Source organism: Nelumbo lutea, chromosome 3 (assembly GCF_056320005.1).
Source record: "Nelumbo lutea isolate HS-2025 chromosome 3, American lotus-T2T, whole genome shotgun sequence".
Classification (NCBI taxonomy): Eukaryota; Viridiplantae; Streptophyta; class Magnoliopsida; order Proteales; family Nelumbonaceae; genus Nelumbo; species Nelumbo lutea.
This window is the reverse complement of record NC_142686.1, coordinates 86,061,106-86,084,520: the sequence shown is the minus strand read 5'-3', so window position 1 is coordinate 86,084,520 and position 23,415 is coordinate 86,061,106. Positions and strand designations below refer to the sequence as shown.

Below are 23,415 nucleotides of genomic sequence, written 5' to 3'. Positions count from 1 at the left end.
CTATGTACCGAGCCCATATCTCTTCTTACCCCTCTCATACTCCACCACAAAACTCAAAAAACCCTCCATCATCCTTTTTTCCCTACCGTTAATCCCAATCGAACATTAATTCAACAAAAAACACTGTCTCTCCTTCTGCTTCTTCATTCAATCTAAAAAAGAAAAGAAGAACCAAAGAGCATAGTTGTCAAGGTGACACCTATGTGACTATGCGACCTTTAGAGGTTGCCTTGCCTAACACCAATATGGTTTTCATATTACCCATACATATTTGTTTCTTTTTTTTAATTACCATGTATGTTTATATCATTTTATTGGTTGGTTTTATGTTACTAACATACACCCTTTTGTATGTTACATTTTTTTATTAAAATAGTTGTTCTTTTATTAGAAGTATGCGCATGTTACAAGTTTTTTGGGTTTGAGTTCTGAATTGAGACAGTGCAACTAAGAAGAGAAGAGACTGAGAAGACAGATGACTGAGAAGAGTTTCCAGTCTTTCAGTCCAAGTCGTCCAGGACCTCCAAGTATGGTCTTCTTCTTCTTCTTCTTTAAGTCGTCCTTTACTCCTATATTTTTTATTTTCCTGTATTTTTGCACTATTTATATATTTTGGTACTAAACAGGGGCTCCGTCCCCTTATTTTTCTCCTTTTTTGAGCTGGATTTGACCTTTTTAGTGGCCTGAAACAGGGTCTCTGCTCCTTAAACACAGTCCAAATCGTTCTCTTATTCATGCATTTTTATTTTCTTATTTTTCAAGAATTTTCTTTTGGGAATGAATTTTCTTGCTGCATTTCTTGTTATTAAACATTGAAATTAATATATTACGTAAATGATGCATTTATGATGGCATGGTTATGTTTTTATATGAAATTTATAGTTAATTACTTATTGAATGGTTTTTTTAGTAGATAGGCATGTTGGCTAGTATAAAAAACTAATAAAGTAGCTTAGGAGAAGTAGGGATCTTTAAATTTTATGCTTTCAAATTTCATCACCTAGGCGTTGTCTAGGCGCTTGCCTAGGCACCTAGCGCCTTGACTTCTATGCCATACAAGCTTTGGTAGTTCGGGCATGCTTTGAAAATGAAAGAGAAAGGTGTGAAGAAGATAGGAGAAGGAAGAGGAGTGTGAGTGCAAGCAAGATGGTTAGAGAGGAGTTTTGAAGAGGAAATTAGGTATGCAGTGTTTTCAATGGATAGATCCAAAGCCCTTGGACCAGATGGTTTCACCATGGCTTTCTATCAAGACTGCTGGAATGTGGCAAGGGAAGACCTTTGTGCTGTGTTTAAGGAATTTGAAGTTAATAGCAAATTTAGCCCTGGAGTTAATGCCACTTTCATAGCTCTAATCCCTAAGAGAAAAGAAGCAAAAAATCCTAAAGATTTTAGGCCGATTAGTTTGGTGACTAGAATTTACAAAATCTTGGCTAAAGTGTTATCCTTAAGGATTAAAGTAGTGCTACCCTCCATCATTAGTCAAGCACAGGGAGCTTTCGTGCAAGGGAGACAAATAATAGATCAGATTCTAATAGCGAATGAATGTGTGGAGGAGATGAGAAAGTCCGGAAAGCAAAGGTTTGTTTGTAAGCTGGACTTAGAAAAGGCCTATGATCTGGTGGATTGGAGCTTCTTACTAGAAATCCTAGGGTGTTGTGAGTTTGGAGTCAGATAGTGTAATTGCATAAAGGGATGTGTAAGTTCTTGCCATTTTTCGGCCTTGGTTAATGGGGTAGTCAAGGATTTTTTCCCTGCTCTTAGAGGTTTAAAGCAAGGTGACCCCCTCTCCCCTTTTCTTTTTACCCTAGTTGCATGTCTTTAGTACCTTGATCTCGAAGGGAGACAGGGAAGGTGTAGTGAGAGGCTGGAGGATAGGAAGGAACAGGATTAGGGTGACCCATTTACAGTTTGCTGATGACCTAATAATTTTTTGTGAAGGGGGTGATAGGGGAACAATAAGTAATCTCAACTCTTTGATAGAGTGCTTTGAGAGAGTATCAAATCTGAAAATAAATTTGGAAAAGAGATATGTGATGGGAGTGAATCTGGATGAGAGGACCCATGAGTCGGTGGCTGAGTCTTTAGGTTGTCCTATTTTCTATTGGTTTTTACAGTATTTAGGTCTTCCTCTTGGAGCCAACCCTAAGGAGAGCACATTTTGTGCTCCGGTTTTAGAAAAGGTTAGCCTCGTGGAAAAGGAACTATATTTCTTCAGGGGGTAGAGTTACCTAATTGAGAGCTTCCTTAGCAAATCTTCCGATTTATTATTTCTATGTGTTTAGGATTCCGGTCAGGGAAGCCAAGAAACTAGAGAAATTAATGAGAAATTTTCTGTGGGAGCCAGGGGAGGGAAAAAAGGATCACTTAATAAATTGGGGAATAGTTTGTAGGAGGAAAGAGGAAGGTGGATTGGGATTGGGAAATTTAATTTTGAATGATAAAGCACTCCTAGGAAAATCCGAAAATGGTTGTGGAGATGGACCCTAGAACAGGAGAGACTTTGGAATGAGGTGATAGCTAGCATACATGGCAGTTTGGGCAATGGATGGGATGCTGGTGTATCGCGTCGAGCCACTCTGGCAACTCTTCGGAAAGCAATTCAGAGTATTCTCCCCTCTCCTCAACTGTATCAGATATGATGTCAATTCTGGTACTTCTGTTTTGTTTTGGGAAGACATCTGGGTGGGCAATTCTGCCCTTAAGGACAACTTCCCTTCTCTCTATTCCATTTCTTGCTACAAGGGTAAAACAATTTCTCATTTTCTCCCATCACCTAATTCTCCGTCTTCTTTGAGTTGGGAGTTTGGGTTTCATAGGGGTTTGAGGGATCTTGAGCATCTTATTTTTGAGACCTGTTGTCATTGCCTGAAAGTGTTTTTCTGCACCTTTCCAGTTCTGATGTGAGACTTTGGTCTCCAAACCCAAAAGCTTACTTCACATGCGCTTCCTTTTTCAAGTGCCTTTGCTCTCCCTCGGGACAAGTGGGGTTCCCAGCTAAGGAGATTTGGTCTAAACCTGTACCTCCTAAAATTATTATGTTCTGCTGGGAGGTTTTCTATAGGAAAATCAACACTTCAGATCTACTGCAGAAGAGAAGGCCTTCTATGTGTTTGTCTCCTAATTGGTGTGTACTTTGCAGGGCTAATGGTGAGGATTTCTCTCACTTACTTTTAACTTGTCCCTTTTCTGATGCTATTTGGGGTTGGATCTTTGCTTTGTTTGGTTGCAGATGGAATATGACCACAGCCATAGATCAGATCTTTGATCCTTCCTTCATTGTGTGGCCCACAAAAACTGGTAAAACAATGTAGAGAACCATTAGAGTTGCTGCTCTGTGGACAATTTGGGAAGAAAGGAATGTGAGGATATTCCAAGAGTGAACTGTGCAGAATGTAAAGTATTGTATTTTGACCAGGGCAATCCACTGGCTGAGATCATTAGATTCCTTCTAATCATACCATTTTGATGACATGTGGAGGAACTGGAGGGCTGTGGCTAGCAACAGTAATAGAAAGAACAGAGTACTAGATGTGTGGGTACCCCCTTCAGAAGACTGGACAAAGCTGAATTTTGATGGTAGCAGCCAAGGAAATCCGGGGTCTTCAGGGATTGGTGGGGTGCTGAGAGATAAAAATGGTAACATTCTAGCTTTGTTCTCAGGCTCTGTGGGTATAGGAGATTCTATCAGAGCTGAGCTCCTAGCAGCCGTACAAGGCATTCGGGTTGCGGATCAGTTAGGAGTTCAGAATTTGATTATTGAAGGAGACTCCAACGTTGTTGTGGGTTGGCTAAAAAATCCAGATTCAGTGATCTGGTGCTACAGGGGTATTATGAGGAAAGCTAAATGGTTCTCAAGGAACATGAATGTTATTTTTCAGTGGGTGGGTAGAACAGCTAACACCATAGCAGATGGGTTAGCTAAACTAGGGGTAACAAGGGAACAGTTATTCTGGGTAGCTTTGTAATTTTTTTGTTACTAGTCTGAGGTAGTATATTGTTGCTATTGTGGAGAGGTACCATCTCGTGCCCCTCCTTTGGGAAGGCTGTATTGTAATATCCTATTGATTTTATTGAATAAAATTTGAATCATTGATAAGAAAAAAGGTAGAGTGTGATTTGACCAAGGAAAAAAGCAAGAGGTTGAAGGACACTCCTCATTGTGTTTGCTCAACAATTCAACCATTACAATCCTATAACATATTTGATCAAAAAGATCACAAGGAGGTGAGTTGCTCACCTCATTTTATTTTTCATTCTAAGTAATTTTCTTTTCTTGGATGGATTGGGTTTCTAATGTTTTGCCTACCTCTTGTATTTGATTGTTCATGATGTTGAATTGTGTAATGCAATTATGATATTAGTTTCATTGTGGTTAGAAGTAGCAAATATGTTAGCATAGCTTGTTGGTGGACTTGAATGCATATTATGTGCTTTTGCATGTGTCTTGTTGAACTCAATTTGAATCATTGTAATGTTGAAATCTTTTAATTTCTTGCCTTCCAAATTCGATTTTGCTTTGGTTGATTGCACGTGTTTGAATCTCTTGCTTGAATATTAAAATCATGTTTGGCTGATTTGGTTTGTCTTTCATTATCATTGTTAGCATGTCTTAGTTACATGGGATGGTGTAGGAAACCATTCGTCAAGGTGTTTGACCCAAGGTTCAAAAAATCATTACATATCGGCCCGTACTGGCCGATATGTATCGTATCGGGCTCTTCCCGATATGCCCCTATAGGGGTTGTATCGGGTCAGGGCCTGGTTTAGAGGGTAGTCGGGACTTAAACCGGCCCCGTTAAACCAAAATTGAAAAAAAAAAGTAAAAGTAAAAAAAAATGACCGATACTGGCCAATATGCCCTACCGGCGTATTGGCTAGTATCAATACTTTGAACCTTAGTTTGACCTTGGTCTAGATTTCGCATGTCTATTTCAATAAATTGTTATTTATATTTTTGTATTTTTGGTAAGGTCACTAATGCAAGATTTTCTCATAAGAATAGTGGGATTCTTGAACAATTCAACCCATTTTGCTTGCTAGTAGGAAGTTTGAGGTTGGATAAAAAGTAGTTGAGAAGTGACCTCAACCTCTCTTTGCTGCAATGAAACTTTTCAAAAGGGCTTCGGTGGGTTGAAGTGCTCAAATTGCTTATCATCTTCTTAGTATGAGAAGATTTCTGGTGGGCCATGTTGACTGTTTGGGTGAGTTGCTGAGGTTCTTGCCTGCCAAGTGGATCATTTCCCTGGGAGATACCTAGGGCTCCCTCTTGGGGCTAAGTGTACTTCGAGTGCTATCTGGGATCCAGTGGTAGAAAGGATGGAAAGGAAACTAGCCTCCTGGAAAGCTCTGTCCTTGGGGGGTAGAGTTTCTCTCCTAAAAAGTACTCTTTCAAACCTACCCACATATTTCTTATCCCTCTTTCCCATCCCTTCCAAAATAGCAAATAATGGAGTCCCTTCAGAGAAATTCTGTGGAGAGGTTGGGAGGAAGAAAGAAAAATCCATCTTGTTAAGTGGGTTTAGGTTTGCCTCCCTGTGGAGGATGGAGGTTTGGGAACAAGGAAGTTGAAGGTTTTTAACTATTCTCTTCTCATTAAATGGCTTTGGAGGTTTGGTGTTGAGAGGAATGCTTGGTGGAGGACCCTAATTGCGTCTAAATATGGGGTGGACTGGGGTAATTGGAAATTTTTGGATCCATTTCAGAGCTGGGGGTGCTCCCTTTGGAAAGGAATTATGAAATCTTTTCTGGCTTTCTCTGATGGCCTAGCTCTTAAGATTGTTAGGGGAGATAGGTTGAAGTTTTGGAAGGACTCCTGGTGTTTAGACATCCCCGTAGCTGAGGCCTTTCCTCTGCTCTTTCAATGTTCCCTCAGTCCTGAGGCTTCAGTGGCTGATTCCTATGATGTGGTTGGGGAGTCAATTTCCTGGTGCCCCTTCTTTAGACGAAATCTTTTTAATTGGGAGATGGATCAGCTGTTGGACCTTCTGCAACTATTACAGAGGCAATCTATCTCTGTTAATCTGGATGATGAATGGAGATGGAGTGGTGATGGTATTTTACTGTTAAATCCTTGGCCTCAAAACTGAGTGGAACAAATATTTCTGATTTCCCAAGTATGCGGGTGTGAAATTCTGTCAGCCCATCTAAGCATACTTTTCTGGTTTGGGTGATGGCACTGCACTAAATAAGTGCTTGTCGAGAACTAACTTGTTTAGGAGAGGAGTTGAGATTCCAGATCTTAAGTGTGGCCTTTGTGGGCTCTTGCCAGAGACAGTTGATCACCTTGGCATCCATTGTTCGATCTCTGCAAGAGTTTGGGAGCATTTTCTCAAGGAGGCTGGGGTTTGCTGGGTCATGCCTGGTTCTGTCAAAGACCTTTTATACTGCTGGAGATTACCTGACCTGAAGAAAAAAGGGTAATCTGATCTGGAGAAGCATTCCTGCAGCTGTTTTAGTGATTTCATGGACTAAAAGAAACAACAGAATTGTCTGCAACAAAGTGAGAAATCCCGAGGACTTAATTCAGACTGCAATATCTAAACTTGCTTCTTGATTGTCTGTTTCTCCTGAGTTTAAATCTCAGAATCTGTTTCAGTTGCTTTGTACTCAGTCTATTTGGAGTCTGTAATATGTCTTCTTCCTTTGTGTGGGCTCCAGGAATTTGTAACATTTTCATCTTTCATCAATAAAATTTCTTTGACTTTACCTTCTCAAAAAAAGTATGAGAAGATTTAGCATAGGGGTGACTAAAGTTTTCATGTTTGTATTTCTTTTCTTTGTTCATTTTCTTGGGGAATTGGTGCTACATGTCATTTATGAGAGAGGGGTCCCTAACACCTTCCCTCTGTCTTCTTAAAGTACTTAGAAGAGCCATAGTTTGGGTTTATGGGAGTCATGTTTGCTTTTTGGACATCAGAGGGCCATCACTTTGATGTTTGTTGATGGGTGGCGGCCTGATTAGAATTCAGCCATGAATTGAGCCCCAAATCATTTGGGTGCTCACAAATTGAGTTCTCTTGTTTTATTTTCCCCCTCAAATTGTTTGATTATTAACTGAAAACAAGCAAACTGGTGAATACCTGTTCTTCCAATCCCATCTAAGGTGGCTGAGCAGATAGAAAAGGGGATGAGAGCCTTTCCGTGGAATGGTTGGAGGGATTCGTCCAAGTGTCACTTAATGAGCTGGGATCAGGTTTGCAAACCTGTGTCGTTTGGACGTTTGGGGGTTAGGGAGGTGAGATTGTTTAACAAAGCTCTCTTTGTCAGCTGGCTCTGGAGGTTTGCCATGGAGCCAAACAATTTGTGTAGGAAGGTTATTGCTGAGGAATATGGTTTTAGTAGCAATGGATGGGATACAGAATTACCCCTCTTCCTAAGGCTGCAGCTTGTGGAAGGGCTCTCAAAAGACTTAAGCAGTTTTGGTCAGGAGCTTCTTTTTAAAGTTGGGGATGGGAGGAAGGGTAAGATTATGGTTGGACTCTTGGTGTGGTGATTTTTCTTTTAAGGACCGATTTCCCTCTCTGTTTAACATGGCGAATAACAAAATGGCTTGGGTGGAAGACTGCCATGAGGTGAATGGTAGATCAATATGCTAGAGGTCTTCTTTTAGAAGGAGTTTCAATGATTGGAAGATTTGTAAAATTTCTTATCTGTTAGCTCTACTGAGATTCAACCTCTGGATGTGCAGAATCAAGATTCAAGACTTTGGAAATGGACCTGGTTGTTCTTCAAGGAACCCTTTTCCAAGCAAGGCCATTTGGGGTTAAGCTGCACCTTCAATGGTGAAATTCTTCACTTGGGTGGTTGTGGTAGAGAAATGTTTGACAAAGGAAATGCTTTTGAGGAAGGGGTACCCTATCCAAGACAGATTCTGTGTGTTTTGCAGCAGGGAGAATGAGTTAGCAAGCCATTTGTTCTTATATTGTCACTTCAGCTCAGCTGTGTGGAGCCACTTTTCAAGAGCTCTTAACCTGCACTGGTGCTGCCCCTTCTCAGTCAAGGACCTTTTGCAATGGTGGGGCAAACCGGGCTTGCCAAGGAAAGGGAGAGTTTGTTGGTCAACTGTCCCTCTGGCACTACTGTGGACCATCTATTCCGAAAGAAACTCGAGGATTTTCGAGTACACCAGAATCTGGTGGTGATTAATAGGACTGTAGGAGATTTGAGGAGCTGGTTATCTTTACATTGTGTATTTAAAAATGTTGCTCTCTTCTTTTTTGGACGTAGGGGTTTTTTGGGGGGGGGGGGGGGGGGGGGGCGTAAAGTTTATTTTTGGTACATAATCTCATGTACAGCTTCTTATTATCAATGAATTTTACTTTACATGTTCAAAGAGAAAAATCATTAACTGAAAATTTTCAAATAAAGGCTTTGGCTCTCATCAGACAACTCATAACCGCCTAGCTGGGAAGGTTGCAAGATTCACTCCAGAATGCAAATTCCTAGGTGGTAGTTTTAAACTTTTACATGCATTGCTCTACATTACATAACCTTAATATACATAGTGACTGAAAAAGAAATTGGACCATGACCAACTTGGGAATATTATTAACAAGGCTTCCTTCCCATTGACTATGGGATCCATGAACAACATAGACAGTAAGAAAAAAGGAGAAAGGTCTAAATGATATAGTTCTTAATTTTATAATTAGGCAGTCGGATCTAATTTTGCTCCAGTCAACTTTATTGCTTAATGACTTTTGTATTACCTATTTCCTGTAGGTTAATTATCCAGACATCGTAGACTTCGGAATTATAGTAGCTTCATTTGTCATTATGAAGACGGTGATTTGGTGGTGTCTGCTAATATTTAAGTACAAAGTTTCGGTTGATGACATTACTTTTCAGAGGACTGGTCCATTGTTGAATGGGGAGAAAACTAATTCCCCTGAAGGTTAATCTGACTTCTATCTTTAATTTTTTTTTCCTGCATTTGTTCAGTTTCGGAATGGGGTAGTAGGCAGATACTGCTAGTCACGCTATTATGGTTCTGTTAACCATGCTTTAGTTTGTACGAGGATTTCCTACTTCCAAGTTATGTAGTCCAAGGCATGAAGATGAAGATGATGCAGCCGGGTCTATCTTCTTTAGTCTCTCATTTTCTCTCTTGGCGCCTAGAGTACGAGGCACCATAGATTATTAAGTATTATTGTAGGCACTGTAATCCTATTTACAGTCACTATAGTGTGTTGACACTTGACAGTCGAAAGGGTTATTTTAGTTTTCTACTGCGAAAACAACTGCTTTGTATTTGCTAGTTTTGTTTTTACCTTGCATATTTGTATTCGACCTTTGGTGGGTGGTAAGCTGGACCTATAAGAAGTGATGTCTCGTGGTTTCTAAGCTTCTCACCATCCGCTTAGTTTAGGGCAGAATTCGTAACTTGTTTTTTATGAATAAGAATAAATGATGTTTTCTGTTCCTTGAGTTGCCGATTTGAAGTTTGTATGGAAATTTCAAATTTATATTCATGGGCAAAGATGAATGAGAATTGAGAATTGGCTAGTTGAGGGGATGCTTCTCGTACGGGAATGTTTTATAATCTCAGCAGTTAGGAAATTAGAAATATACCCCATGATTCTGTTCAAATTTTCTGAAGGGCGTCGTTAGCGTTCACTTGGTGCATACATTATTGGACTAATAGAGGAAATTTCTCATGAAAGGCAACGTGAAAAAATTGTTATTGTTGCACCCTTAACCCTTTACATGGGGATAATAATCACCTTGTGGAACCGAAGGGGAATGCTCAAGTTTTGCACTAGCTTCTTTTGCCGATAACAAAGTAGCGCGGTACCCCGCCCGATGATTAATGCAATATGTAAGGTATGGCCCCAATTCATACTTGTTTGGGGTAGCAGTAGCACATTTGGGTTTTGTCTTGGACATCACTTTGGTGTTCTAGCTAGGGTTTATTTTAGAGTTGGTCTTGGTTTGGCCCCAATTCATCAATTTTATACCTTACTTTATTAAAGAGGTTAAGAAAGATAGACTTTAGAATAAATTAAGATTTAATGGTGTACAAACATTGACTATTAGAGAGAGAGAGAGAGAGTAATATAATGTGTTTTATTTAGAAAAAGTAAGACCTAAGATTTATATTTGAGTAATAATGGATTTTATTAGAGACAATTATGATCTCAGAGACTTTTATTTTGATTTCTATTTTTTTTATAGTTTAATTTAAAAATAACTTACCACGTGTGAAGAGTGGGAGGAAGAGGAGGTCCGTGTGAACTTTGTGGTTAGAGGACCCTTGACGTCTCCTCTTTCATTTTTCTAACAGGTGTAAACTCGGGAGAATAGCAGGGAGCACCACCAATTTCTCTAATGTTTGGTAGAGACAGTATGGTGTTTTGGTTCATAATACGATGTGCAATAGTTAATTGTAGTTTCAAATGAGTGCCACTAGGTGCCGCATAAAACAATTAAACAATCAAAGTGGCACTCTGTCTCTCTATGTAGAAACATTAAAAAAATACTCTTCCAAGTCCTAAACAGTAAAGTATATTTTATACTGTACAAAGCCACCTGAATTTAACCCTTGCTACGTTAAATTGGATGTCAATTGCCATATGGGCAAATATCAGACACCAGGGATTGTTACTTCCTCATGATAGCTAAAGAAGAATCAAAAGAGTGGTTCTCCACTGCTGAGTTCGACCACTCCCTTCCATTGAGTGATTAATTAGTGTTCCCTTTCTAAGTTGACCTTTCTACCTGTGGCCCATTCTATTCTCTTAAAATTACAAAAAAAAAAAAAACTCTTTTCTTTTTAATTTTCCAATTGCTGGGCGATTGAGATGGACAAATAGACAAATGGTTTTGAATCTACGTTTCAATTAAGAAACGTTGTAGCTTCTGAAATTTATTTTATGAACTCTTATTAGTTATTACAACTGTGCGTCTATAGAGAGAGAGAGAGATGATCAAGGACGAAAAATGCAGGCTGCCGAAATAATATCAGCTAGACCAACTGCATTCTTGGTGTTCTGAGTCAATGGAGAAGGAATCGGTGGGGGAGTTCTGAATGAGAGTTCACAAGACATGGTCACGCTTATCACAAGACTTGCCCTGTCTCTCACGCTATCATAATCACGGGCGCCCAAGAAATCAATAGCTTCGCGAAGTTGCTCAATTGCATTTGAGTAGTCGGCGGCACATTTCGTGAGGGATGATCTTAGTCTCTCTTTGCTGCTTCTCTTCAGCATCAAATTTATCTGTTTCTCAGTGTCTGTCACATTAACAATCGCGAGATTGATACATACGCCCCTGAGTTGATCTAGATCAGCATATCCGGTTCTTGGGTCAGAAGTCAGCACCTCCAGACAGAAACTGGGGTTCTTGGTCAGCCCACAAATCTTCTCAACCATCAACTTAGTCACCTTCACGCTCACCCTTGCAGAGGAAGTATGGCAGAAAAGAAACAAGAATAGGAGAGGAACGACGAGCAAAAGACGAGAAGCCATATTTCTCTTACTAGTACTACACACTCTTAACTGTTAATCTCTTTTCGATCTTGTTTTCTGGACAGAATTCACAGGCTTTGGGGCTAGCTCTTTTATACTTGTAGATGGGTGATCGACGTGATTAGGAAATTGGTTTGATGATTTAAGGGGGGGAAATCCTGTATTTAAAGCACTTGATGATTTCAGTAATTCTGAACTCCGAGGTTTGTGTATAATGAGAAAGAGAAAACTTTGTTTAGTAACTACGGGCTACGGCCATCTTTTAATAAAATGCATTCATCCAGAGATACCATTACCAAGGTAATAATTAATATGCTTAGGTGCAAAGTTGGCTGGGACACCCACTTTGGCAAGTGGTGGTTGTTAGCCTTCCTTTTCCAATGTCTGTTTTGGGCCTAGTGAGGGGGCTGTCCATTGGCATCACAGTCCAACCCCGAGTAAAATTGGTTATGGCGGTTATATTTAGTTGTTATGGGAGACTCCGTCGTTGAGTAATAAGTATAGGGGTGCGTGCAATTTGGGGTGTCAATTGGACTGGATTTAGTCCAATCCGATCTAGCCAAATGTGAGCCCATTACAAATGGATCAGGTCCAATCCAATCTAATGAATATTATGGATCATTTTGGATTGGCCCAGTTCAATGTCCGAACTGTTTAATCTGTTTCAAAATTGTATTAATTTAGATTGGTTTCAACTCAAACCCAGTCCATTGACACCTATATTCTTATCTTATATTTATAGACCAGATATTGATTTAATTCAATCCAATCCAATATAAATTTAGTACAGACAGATCAGGTCCAATCCAATCTAATGAATATTTTGGACTGGATAGGGCCAATCCAATATATCTTGTTGATTTGTCCAATCTGTCCAAATTGATTTTGGACTGGATGGGGTCCAGTTCAAAACTGGTCCATTGACACCTCAACTTTAAACCGAATTAATCCAGTCTACAATTTTACATGGATTTTATGTTTCTAGGGCTGGACCTAGAGTCTAAAAGATTACGCTTCTTGAGTATAAGGCTGGATCAACCCTGCCCAAACCTAACCTGAATACATCAAATTTTTGTATTGACTAGATTAAGGTTGGATAGATTAACTTGACTCTGAAATCGAACCTTAAGAAGGATTGGGCCTGGGTCGAGCTTAAACCGAACCTAACCCGCTCGACTTACGTCCCTAATGGTTTCTCTATGTTTGATGATCATCAAGAATCCGTATATTTCATGCATTAGCCCTTACCTAATTCTCTATTCTCATGCTACTAAATACTGTTGTACTATATTGGCCTGGACATTAGATTAATCCATTGTTTATGGTAACTGTCAAACTTGTAAATACTGACTGCCTAAACTTCTGTTGTTGGAAATACCATTGGCGGTCTTGAGTTGACCTAGTTGGGGGCATGGCACTATACGCATGGAGAACTAGTGTCCCTTTATCACTGATTATGTGTGGGGAAAGGAAACATTCAGGATTTACAATAAAACTGATGACATATACCAATGCATAAAAATCATAGGTAAAACCTGAAAATTCATCACTGTATGGTTATATCCCAGGTTTTTTAAAACCAACCCGGACAATGAAACGGACAGGGGTCCGGTTTTTAAGTCCAACAGTCTGATCATTCAAACTGAATAGATGGCCTATTCTAATAAAAAATGGTCAAAACCGTTGAATGGTTAAAATGATTCAATCGTCTGAGTCAGCAGTATGCTGACCAAATCAATATTTTTTTTTTTGGCAAAAATCCAGTTTTGGGGAAATCAGAACCGGCCACTTGACGTTATCCCAGTTTTTCGGTTCAATACGGTTTTGAAAACCATGGTTATACCAATGATCGGTGCAACCGTTGGCATATATCGCGTAGCTATAGTGTTCTACCAATAGATTTTTGGGTGAATGACTGTTCAGTGCAGCCTAAGAATTCTTAACCCCACCATACAGTTGGGGTAGGTGCCTGCTCGGAATTAATGCCAATTCATGGGCAAGTATTGGTGTTTTAGGATGAGGGTATTTATTATTCTGAATTGTATAAATTTGAAATAGAATTCAAAATTCTGTAATTGGCTGCAATGCACTTTTTCATAAATTTTTATCCGGCCAATATAATTTATAGATATGTAGTGACGGGTATAGCTCTCGTTAGTAAAATTTTTCTAACAGATTCTTGCCCGTTAGTATAATTCCTATATCCGTAGCAACAGACGTTTTACTTGTCAGTATAGTCCTAGATCTATAGTGACATAGTTTTTCATCATAAAAAAAAAAAAAACTACAAATAGGTCAATGTATAATTTTTAGCAACGGTTTTATTTTATGTTTTGCGAGGGATTGGTCATCAATATTGTTATACTGACGGTTTCAACCGTTGGTATTTATAAAATTATATTATTTTTATTTCTATAACTACAGTTTTGCTACTTTTTGGTTATGATTCTTCCCGTCAGTATAGATATACAATACTCTACCAACGGTTGTAACCATCAGCTCGTCGGTATAGATCACCTATAGTGATGCTTTTGTTATATATGGTAACGGTTTCATCAATTAGTTTAGATCACATTTATTTGTCATATAACAATTATTTTTGTTACATACACTGCTGGAAGCATAGGTTAGAGGCGTTTGATAAAGAATGTCTAAATACAATGGTTCTTATGGATTATTACTAAGGCAATTGGTGGATGCCTCTAAATCTCTAATGTTTTACTTTTATGCCCCTATTACTTTGAGGGAATTTTTGTTGTTAAATATAATTTACCAAATGGCAGGGGTCACCCATTTTTTTTGTCGTTTTCATACTCAAGTGAAAAATTGCAACAGAGCTTCAGTTCGTCTTCTCGTTCTACTCCTGCACAAAACAAAGAGCCTTAGCTTCGTCTTTTCATTCTACTTCTGTACAAAACAAAGCAACTTTGTCTTCGTATTCTCGTTCTACTTCTTTGCAAAATAGAGTAGCTTCAGTTTTGTCTTCTTGATCTATTTTTGCACAAAACAAAATTGGCCTTCTTACAAGCACTGAATTGGCAATCCAGCTCAGATATTGGATTTCTCTAATTAAGTCTCTTGCGAAGAGCTTCCCTACCTCATCATCGACTATCTTTTATTGTTTCTAGACAAAGTTTCTTTTTCTCTATTGGACTGGTTTGATTAAAGGGTCAATATTTAACTTATGAGTTATGATAGAGGGGCCTATGTCGAGCATTTCTACTGCCGACCAAGCAAAAACATCTAAATTTTTAATTAAGAAACTTATTAGGTTAGAGCGCAATGGTTTGATGAAGCGGGCTCCGATCTACACCATCTTCTTGGGGTCGGTATTTAAGACCGACACTAGGACGGTGTCCTCCATGGGGCAAGCTCTTTTGTCGCCATTCTCTAGGGACAGCTCTGGGTCAACATCGATGACTTGCTTTCCCTTGCCCTCCAACACGGACACATAGCACTTGCGAGTCTCGAGCTAGTCATCTCGCGCCACTCCTACTTCGTACGACGTGGGGAATTTCATCGCGAAATAGTAGGTCGACACCAATGATCGGAGGGCGTGCAAGATAGGTCAGCCCAAAATGATATTGTAGGGTAAGGGAGTCGCAACCATTAAGAAGTTGTGATCAATCGTACTGAGTTCGGCATTGAGCCCGTTGTTACTAGCACCTTCACCTGGCCTAGGGGTAGTCTCCACTAAAACCAACCAAGGGGACGTCGGCTGTGGCACATCTTTTTGCTAGTTGGTAGGTCGGCTCTAGTCATTCCTCTTGATGAACTGCTTAAGTTCCTCTATTAGGACTTGGTTCTAGTCGTTGGAGCGACGAGGTTGATCAAGCACTGGGTTTTGGTTTTGGTTGCTAGGCTATTGATTCTGGTTTAGTTCGGTGCTCTGGTTCTGTTGTTGTTGTTGCATCCTTGCCGGGGCGATGGATCGATCTTTCCATGTCCTCATCTGTAAGCTCATCCCATAGATATACTACACAAATTCATTGAACTAGCACATGTTAAGGAACCATCGAGGGTTTGACTGGAGGGAGAGACACATTCATGTTTGACAGGGGAAAGGCGGGATTTTGCATGGCGGGAATGCCTGGCTAGGTTAAGGGCACGGTAAACTGCCCAATAGTCACAAAGTTGAATAATTTGTACAATAGTTTCTCTAATTGAATACAACCTTATTTCTACTACTGTGTATTTGGCGTTTTGAGTCTTCCTCATTTGGCCTAAAAGTGAGAATAATAAAACTGTAACGTGTAGTAAGAAAATTGAGGGAGATGGAACAATTTTGTATGTAACAGTTGATGTATTGTAGCAATACTACATGTTAATATGCAACCCAATAGTAATATCCTATCTGTAAGCACAACATTCATTAAACAAATTCTGATTCAATAAATCCTTGCTGAATGAGAAATATGGGTTTCCAACATAGCTTTTCAACAGAGGGTTCCCACTTGCACAAAATCCTAGTATGATGAACCCTTGAAAGAAGATGATACTAACCTTGTCAATGGATCTTCGAAGTTGGGTAAATCAGCTGATGGACAATGAAGTTGATAAAATATAGATTTAAAAGAAAAAATGAAAAATAAAAAGCTTATCTAAAAACATGTTAGGTTTCACATTATTCTCTAATTTCAAGCCCTACACTCAGCAACATAACGAAAAGAAAAGAAAAAAATAACTTATCTATATAGAGGAATAGATCACATCAGCTAGTCATAGTAATATTTGATATATGGGTGCAACTTCGGTGGGCCCAATCGAAGGGTAGACTGAACTAGCATGAAATTTTACAAGGATTGTGCTTCCGGCCAATATTGTGGCTGCAATATTGACTATTAATACAACACATTTCCTACCAATTATCAAAAAAATAAAAAATGCAGTGCTTCTTGATACAAGCTTAGAGTGGGGCATTCCTTGTGATTTATGAAGTCTTTTGGCCACTCCCTTTCAAGAAAAGGATACAAACCTGATACTTTTCTCAATTTAGATTTATTTATTATGTTCATATGTTTCAAGCATTGGATTTTTCCTCAATTAATTGCATTAACTGATAATATGATTGTTTTATTTTGTGGAATGAAGTGGTGGTCAGCATCCATGGCACAGAAGCTAATAGTTGGGATGCTGGTTTGGCAACTACAGTCACTTTGGTGTCTTGATCCTTGAAAAAATATCTGCAGTATGCATCCCATATTTTTATGTTTCATTCAGTATGATGCTTGCTACTGAAATGAGACCAAGTTGTGGGAAGACTTCAGGTGGGGAATGCACAATCTTTTTATGTTTCATTCAGTATTTTCTGAAATCATTATGTCATTCACTTCAGGTGTTAGAAAGCGGTCCAAAGGTCATGAAGGTGATCCCTAGGACATTTTAGAATTGGTAACTCAAGTATGTGTTTTGTTAAAAAAGTGGTCCAAAGGTCATAAAGGTATACTTCTTTATGTCATTCAACATTTCTTGTAAAATGCTTTTTTAATCACACTTTAATGTTTTCATGTTGTCATTCATGGAAAGCTAAAGGTTCTCATCATCACAAATAATGGACTTAGACACGGCAAAGTTAGTAATTTAGAGGCACTTCATTATCTAAAAATAACATGAACAACCTTCTTACATGAAATTCTATCATATAATGTCCTACAACATGAGCAACCTTGTTAATGAAGCTTAAAACATGCACTAAAACCAAACAATATTACTACCACTGACTTTAACATCATCCATAAACCAAACACAAGAAAAATTAATTCCCTCTAACAAAATATTCTTCCTCTTCAGGTTCTTCATCATTAGTTCATTCATTTCCCACAACTCTAGTATCTTAGTAAGACGTTTTTAGTTTGAGCACTTATGCATATAGTATTATAACTCTTCATAGTTCACATCATCTATTTTCATGTTGAAGTATTTGACAATTTTTTTCACCGCCTTCCTAGCTACATCTTGCTCTGTCTCCTTTTTAGAAGAAGATCCCTTTTCATAAAATTTCCAATTATTCTCACTCATTGTTATAAGAATAGAGGTCTTGAAATCCTTCCCCACATCTTTAACCAAGAATATGGGACTGGACATACACAATTTGGAGCACAACTCGTTAAGTACGTTCTTGAATGAGATACTCATTTGGTTTAGTGTTTCCATTTATGTGCTAAATGAAATATATAAAATAAGGTGAGACAGAGAAAATTAATTCTCTAAAACTATCTATTCTAGTTATATTAATATATCAAAACTGTGTAGTACAAACAATCAAGATATAGGATTCAGATGATACGATTAGGAAGGTTTTATTGGAAGGTAAAATAACCTCCAAAAGATAATAAATATGGGAATTACAATTTTTAATACTACAAACACTGCAATAGCATAAAAATACCAAAATTGAAAACAAAGGATAGTTAGAATAATCACCTCCTCATTAAGATCTGTATCCTCTCCAAAACAAATCATCTCAACTTTTTAATTATTGTTCTTTTTTATCCAAATATTGGATTTGTCCCAAGATCTGGTTTCCATCCTCTCTGTATAACTAATGAATCCATCCATTTAATAGAATATATTTCAGGAAACACCAACCAAGTGATCTTTTGATTATCTGTAATCAAAGTAGGATTGACTCACATTATTTGACCTTGACCCCATAGGAGAGGTTCCAGTACCTGAGCTCTCAGCTTGTCCACTGTTTGGTTATTCTTGATTTCATCTAGATTTTCTTCCATATATTTCTACCCACTTTAATATTTACAATTCCAATTGCCTTAACTATTACCACAAAAAAAAGTACTGATAACCTATCTTACTATTGCTATAGCCAGGTATTGAGCAGGGAATTCATACAGAACACACAAACAAAAAGGAAGCATAGTGAGACTTCCTCACTCAAATAACTCCTTATCCATTAACATTATAACTCTGGTCCAAATGATTAGATTAAGTATGGACCAATGAATTAAAAGTAAAAAAGAAAAAAAAAGTCCTGAACATATGTAAATTGAGGAAAATGAACATGCCAAATGAAGATAAAAAATGCTGATTCAAATGAATACTCTAGATTTACAGATAGGTAGGAATGGAGGGAAAAAGAGATAACTAAATGAACCTAATTTTTAACAATGGAGTTGGAATGCTAGCAAATATCTTACTTCCATATTCCATATAGAAATATATATAATGTGGACCTCTTATCTTTTTTGACTGCTACCAATACCACATGCAAAGTACATGCCTCACAATTGGTACTTTAAAAAAAAAATACAATTAACTCTCTTTATTTTCTCTAGCAATCCAAAGCACATGCTTGTTATGTGATAGGTGATTTCTTATCACCTGTTGTATCCTCTTTTTTCATTCTTTAATAAACTTTACTTTTTTTTATTTATCTTCAAAAATAAATTCTTTGGCAATTCTCCCTCGGCAAACTAAAGAGCAACAACCACCTCCACAACAATAGATTTGCTTCTGCCATTTAATTGCATGGGTTTCATAGGTGGTGTTAGTAACTTGAATTGTGATCTCTAAATAGTAGGAAAGATCTGAATGTAGTTCTAGATTTTGAATAGTTGGAATTTGCTTTTCTATTTTTCTATAGTTTTGGTCGTAGTTAAGCTGTTTGAATATCTAAGGGTCTATTTCGTTCACAGTTGGAATCAGAATAGGAATCGGGCATTGGAATGGTTCATTCCCATAGTCTGTTTGGTTCAGACAGGAATGGGAAAGGAAACGGGAGTCAGCATGAATGGGATTTCATTCTCAAGGGAGGGGTAGGGAATGGCCATTCCCTCAAATGGGGGAATGCCATTCCAACAGGAATGGGAATGTGATTCCAATTCTGCCCAACCAAACTGTTGGAATCAGAATAGCCCATTCTGATTCCGATTCCAGACCCCTATTCCCACAAACCAAACTGGGCCTGACTATTGCTAGTTGTGCAAATGGGTTACTTCTTAATGTATTTGCTTGGTAAATCTAAATGCTATAACACCTAAAATGAATCATAGTACATTAAAAACAACATTTAAAATGAAACACGGTACATTTAAAATGAATGATTTCAAAGCAGCATTTAAAATGAATGGTTTGAAACAAATATTAAAAATGAATCACAATACATTCAAGCAATTGTAGGGGTAATTACATGAACCAAATGAAAAATGGAAAACGAAGGACATTAACAGTAAACATTACCTTTATAGATTCCCTAGTTGCTCTCGGTCCAGTTACTCTCCTCCAGTTGCTCTCCTATTGAAATAATCACTCCTTCCATTGCTTCCCTCTTTGAATAAGGGCTCCTCCGATTGCTCTCTTGGAGTTGTGAACTCCAAGGGAATTCCAACCTCCATTTATATAGATTTCCAAATGTAACTGAGCTCCCCAATCGTGACAGAAGAACCTTCGAGTTTATGGGAAGAAGGACCTTCTTTCCTTAGAGTGTGCAACCTGCAACCTGGTCACTAGGTCGAATAGGTCAATGATCGAACGGCTGGGTCTAACAATTCTTGGCCAAGTCAACGGTTTTGACCTTCTGACAGGTCTTGATTGAATTGGACCCAGAATCCTGACCATGTGATGGTTTGAATGGCTCAACAGGTTGGATTAACGATAGGTTGGAAACGTTGCTTGTATTGTCCAGAAGCTCTAAGGGAGTCTGCTTGGAGCTTTTTTGTAAAAAAATGTCGAGGTTTTCCATCCACACTATGTACCCTATATGAACTTTTATTCGATTAGTAACTCTATCCTAAGGGTAACTGTACTGTCAAGAGCTATGTGGAGGAGAAGGTTGGTAAGGTGGTCTAGAAGCCTTAGGAAAGAAAGGAATGTATGCATTTTTTTGAACAAGGAAATCTCCTTTGAGATAGAGACAGGCGGAGATGGAGTGGGCTAAGAATGGTACTTTAGGAATTTTAAAAAAATATGTGATGTCACATGTAGACGGAGTGTGATAGAAAGTTAATAGCAAGAAAAATTTTAGATAATTGTTAAAAAACTTAAAAGTACTTTAAGACAATACATGAATAATAAGAATAGAGTTAGTCAATTTCCTAAACCAAAAGAATATTTAAAAAAAATTACCCTTAATTTAATAATTGCAAACAATTATAAGTTATTATAGTATATAAAAAAAATAAAGTAGAACGGGCAAATTTGCTGCTTTTTTTAAGGAAAATAGTACTTAGTAACCATTTCTAGTGGCAGTCAAATTTTGTCGTGTATATGACAGTCTTGGCTGCCGCACACCGAAAAATAGGTGCTAAACCTGTAGCAACATTAAGTGGCAGGTCATGACTGCCACCTAAACTTGAATTCATATCAACACCCCACAACACATTGCAGCCGTGTATTAGGAACATCTCCCTATATAATATTGAGTTTTAGAAGTCTGGATTGAAACTCCACTGAATGCGCCCCACATGCATATCTCAGCGTGCATTGGGGGAGATGTTCCCAATGCATGCTGAGATGTGTATGTAGGGCGCCAATCTGAATTCCTAAAATTCAATATTATTAGCAATATATATATATATTTTTTTTGAGATTTATTTGTAGTCATTGAAACTGGTATTATATCTTTTAGTTGATACGGTTTTAGCTGTAGATTACCGACGGTTGAATTTTAATCTAATTAGGCTGCGTTTGTTTCCGGTGCAAATGCAAATATATACTCTGCATTTTTTCTCTCATCCCGGTTCATGAATGCAATGCCGGTTCAGTGTTAGTCTTGTTTTTGTACTCTTCTCGTTTGTTTGGAATTGATATAGATGAGGGTACAAATTTGCTGGCGTTTGATTGATGTCGATGCAAACTTTCAGAGCTTAACTACCTACTGCGCTTTTTTTTCAGTCGACCAACCACCCTGCCAGGTTCGATGAAATCTGAACCGTCCATTCTTTGATATATGATCCATTTGAATCTGAGATGGATTTTATCACCCAAGTTCATCTGTGAGTCGGCAAAAGTAAACTAATATCTATATCTAATCTGACTCAATCCGACCAACAAAAGAGTATAGTTAGTGTTTAACAAAAGGTTCATTTAATAACCAAAATGTCTACAACTGTCCCAACACACACTACATATCCATAATGTAAACATTTTTAATAGCACCTAAAATCCTTTGAGATGATTTGGCTATCTTCTCAAAGGTAACCTTTCCAACTTGCACTGTTGACCCAATATGTTTTAAACCTTTGTTGACTAGTAGAAGCTATTCCTTTCACAACCCCGGTATTTATATATATATATATTTCTGGTTGTTAGCTATACGTCTTGAAACGGGTACCCCTGTATCAAAGATATATTTGTATAATATAATATTAGCAAGTTATATATTTGCTTCATTCTGTCTTTGTGCAGTAATGCTTCTTGTTGTCCTATCTACTATAATAATGATGATTCAAAGGTGGCATCAATCCCTGAAAGAATACGCATACCTCTATCCTGAAAAACTCTCAAGGATCACCACTTGGATCCACCTTTTCCCTCTTCTCTAAGTTGTGCAGTTGTGCTTGGGGACAATGAACAAGTAGTCAATTAATGAATTGAACTGACCTTTTTACAAGCTGTGAATAGATTGGTTGTGGGATTTTGATTGAACAATTAGATGGAGAGTGCACGTGAGTTATCTCTTTCTAATATTCAAATTGGGATTCTATTCACAGCTTTATCCGACCTATAACAGGCAGTATTCTTGACTAGAACCAGTGGCTCCTTGTGAGAGACATTGACACTTACCAAAAGCCAACCCCACATTTGATGATTTTTTTTTTTTCAAGAAAAAGGGGAAATCCAAAAAGAGGATTAAAAAACGATTAACAAATAAGAAGAATAACTTTCACCGTGCACATACTCGATTTGTTGAAGACAGAGAAAGATTAATGGAGGCCCATCACAAGGCCCATCTCACCCCTAGGGTCGGCAGTTCCTAGGATAAGGACAAGAGTCCAAGATAAGCCAAGAAATGGGTAATTCAAGATCTATCAAGACTTAATCCAAGACTCCAAGACTTATCAAGATTTATCAAGACTTCAAGAATCATCAAGAAGTTCCAGGGAGATCGGACGGTGGAAGATCAAGCCCAAGAATCCAAGAATGTTCAATCTTATCAAGACAGCCAAGAAGGTTCGATCTTATCAAGATCAAGATCAAGAAAGTCCAAGATTCATACAGATTAAGATCTATCACAACTCTCTTTCCTAATTACTTTACAAGTTCCAGATGTATTATAAATACTGCTATTGTTTTCAGTAATAGATACTTCAGAATTTCTCCAGTTTTCTTCTTAACAGTCCGCCACCTTTTCTCTCTCCTAAAGAAAACGTGTAGTTTCGCTAGAAACTAGTGTTCGCCCGGTACTTGCATAGCCAGCTCCGGTTTTCCATTGCTTCCACGCTATGTCAAAGATGTATAGATATGAGAAAGAAGCAACAAAAAAATGAAAAAAAAAACTTATTAATCGAAGAAAAATACCGGATATGTACGTGTGTATGGGCGAAGATGGATTTATACATCAGATCTGTGAACCTCAAGATAGATCTAATATTACTTTGTTTAGATCGAAGTAAAGATTTCAACCCAGATGAAGATCGAACATGCAAATTGGCAGGAACCCCAACCACCGACCACCCAAATGAAGATCTTCAACTCAGATGAAGATCAGCAGGAACCCTCCAACCCAAACAACATGAACATAAAAATAGCAAAGACAAGTAAGTTTAAACACAAGAGGAGATCAATATATTGATCGCCGACTACCGACGACCATGCCATGGTCGGAGATGGAGGTGAGAAAGTTACCGTTGGAAGAGGGGGGTGCAACAGATCTCCTCTCACTCAGCACCGATTGGCTATTTTCTTTCACTGTCAAAAAGCACAAAAGCATACCCTATTTACATCATCAATCGAAGAGTGCAAGTTTGAATCTAAAAAATCGATGCAGTAATGC

The 23,415-nt window shown here is 38.2% G+C and overlaps 2 protein-coding genes across 4 annotated transcripts in view; one reads left to right on the top strand and one right to left on the bottom strand.

Moving 5' to 3' along the window:
* Positions 1-9,421, top strand: part of LOC148866191 (IAP-like protein 1) — a 65,329-nt gene extending 55,908 nt beyond the window's left edge. For 2 of the 3 annotated variants that reach the window (XR_016109491.1, XM_088975994.1), the window contains one exon: positions 8,722-9,421. The gene's annotated coding sequence lies outside the window, so the exon portion shown is untranslated. Of the gene's footprint in view, positions 1-391; positions 528-8,721 lie in introns of all 3 variants that reach the window. The other variant, XR_016109490.1, reaches the window with a different exon arrangement.
* A 1,398-nt stretch (positions 9,422-10,819) lies between these two features.
* Positions 10,820-11,699, bottom strand: LOC148866190 (pectinesterase inhibitor-like). Its single transcript, XM_088975993.1, has one exon. The coding sequence runs from the start codon at positions 11,463-11,465 to the stop codon at positions 10,926-10,928; it is 540 nt and encodes a 179-aa protein (XP_088832119.1). The 5' UTR covers positions 11,466-11,699; the 3' UTR covers positions 10,820-10,925.
* Between the last annotated feature and the right edge of the window lie 11,716 nt (positions 11,700-23,415).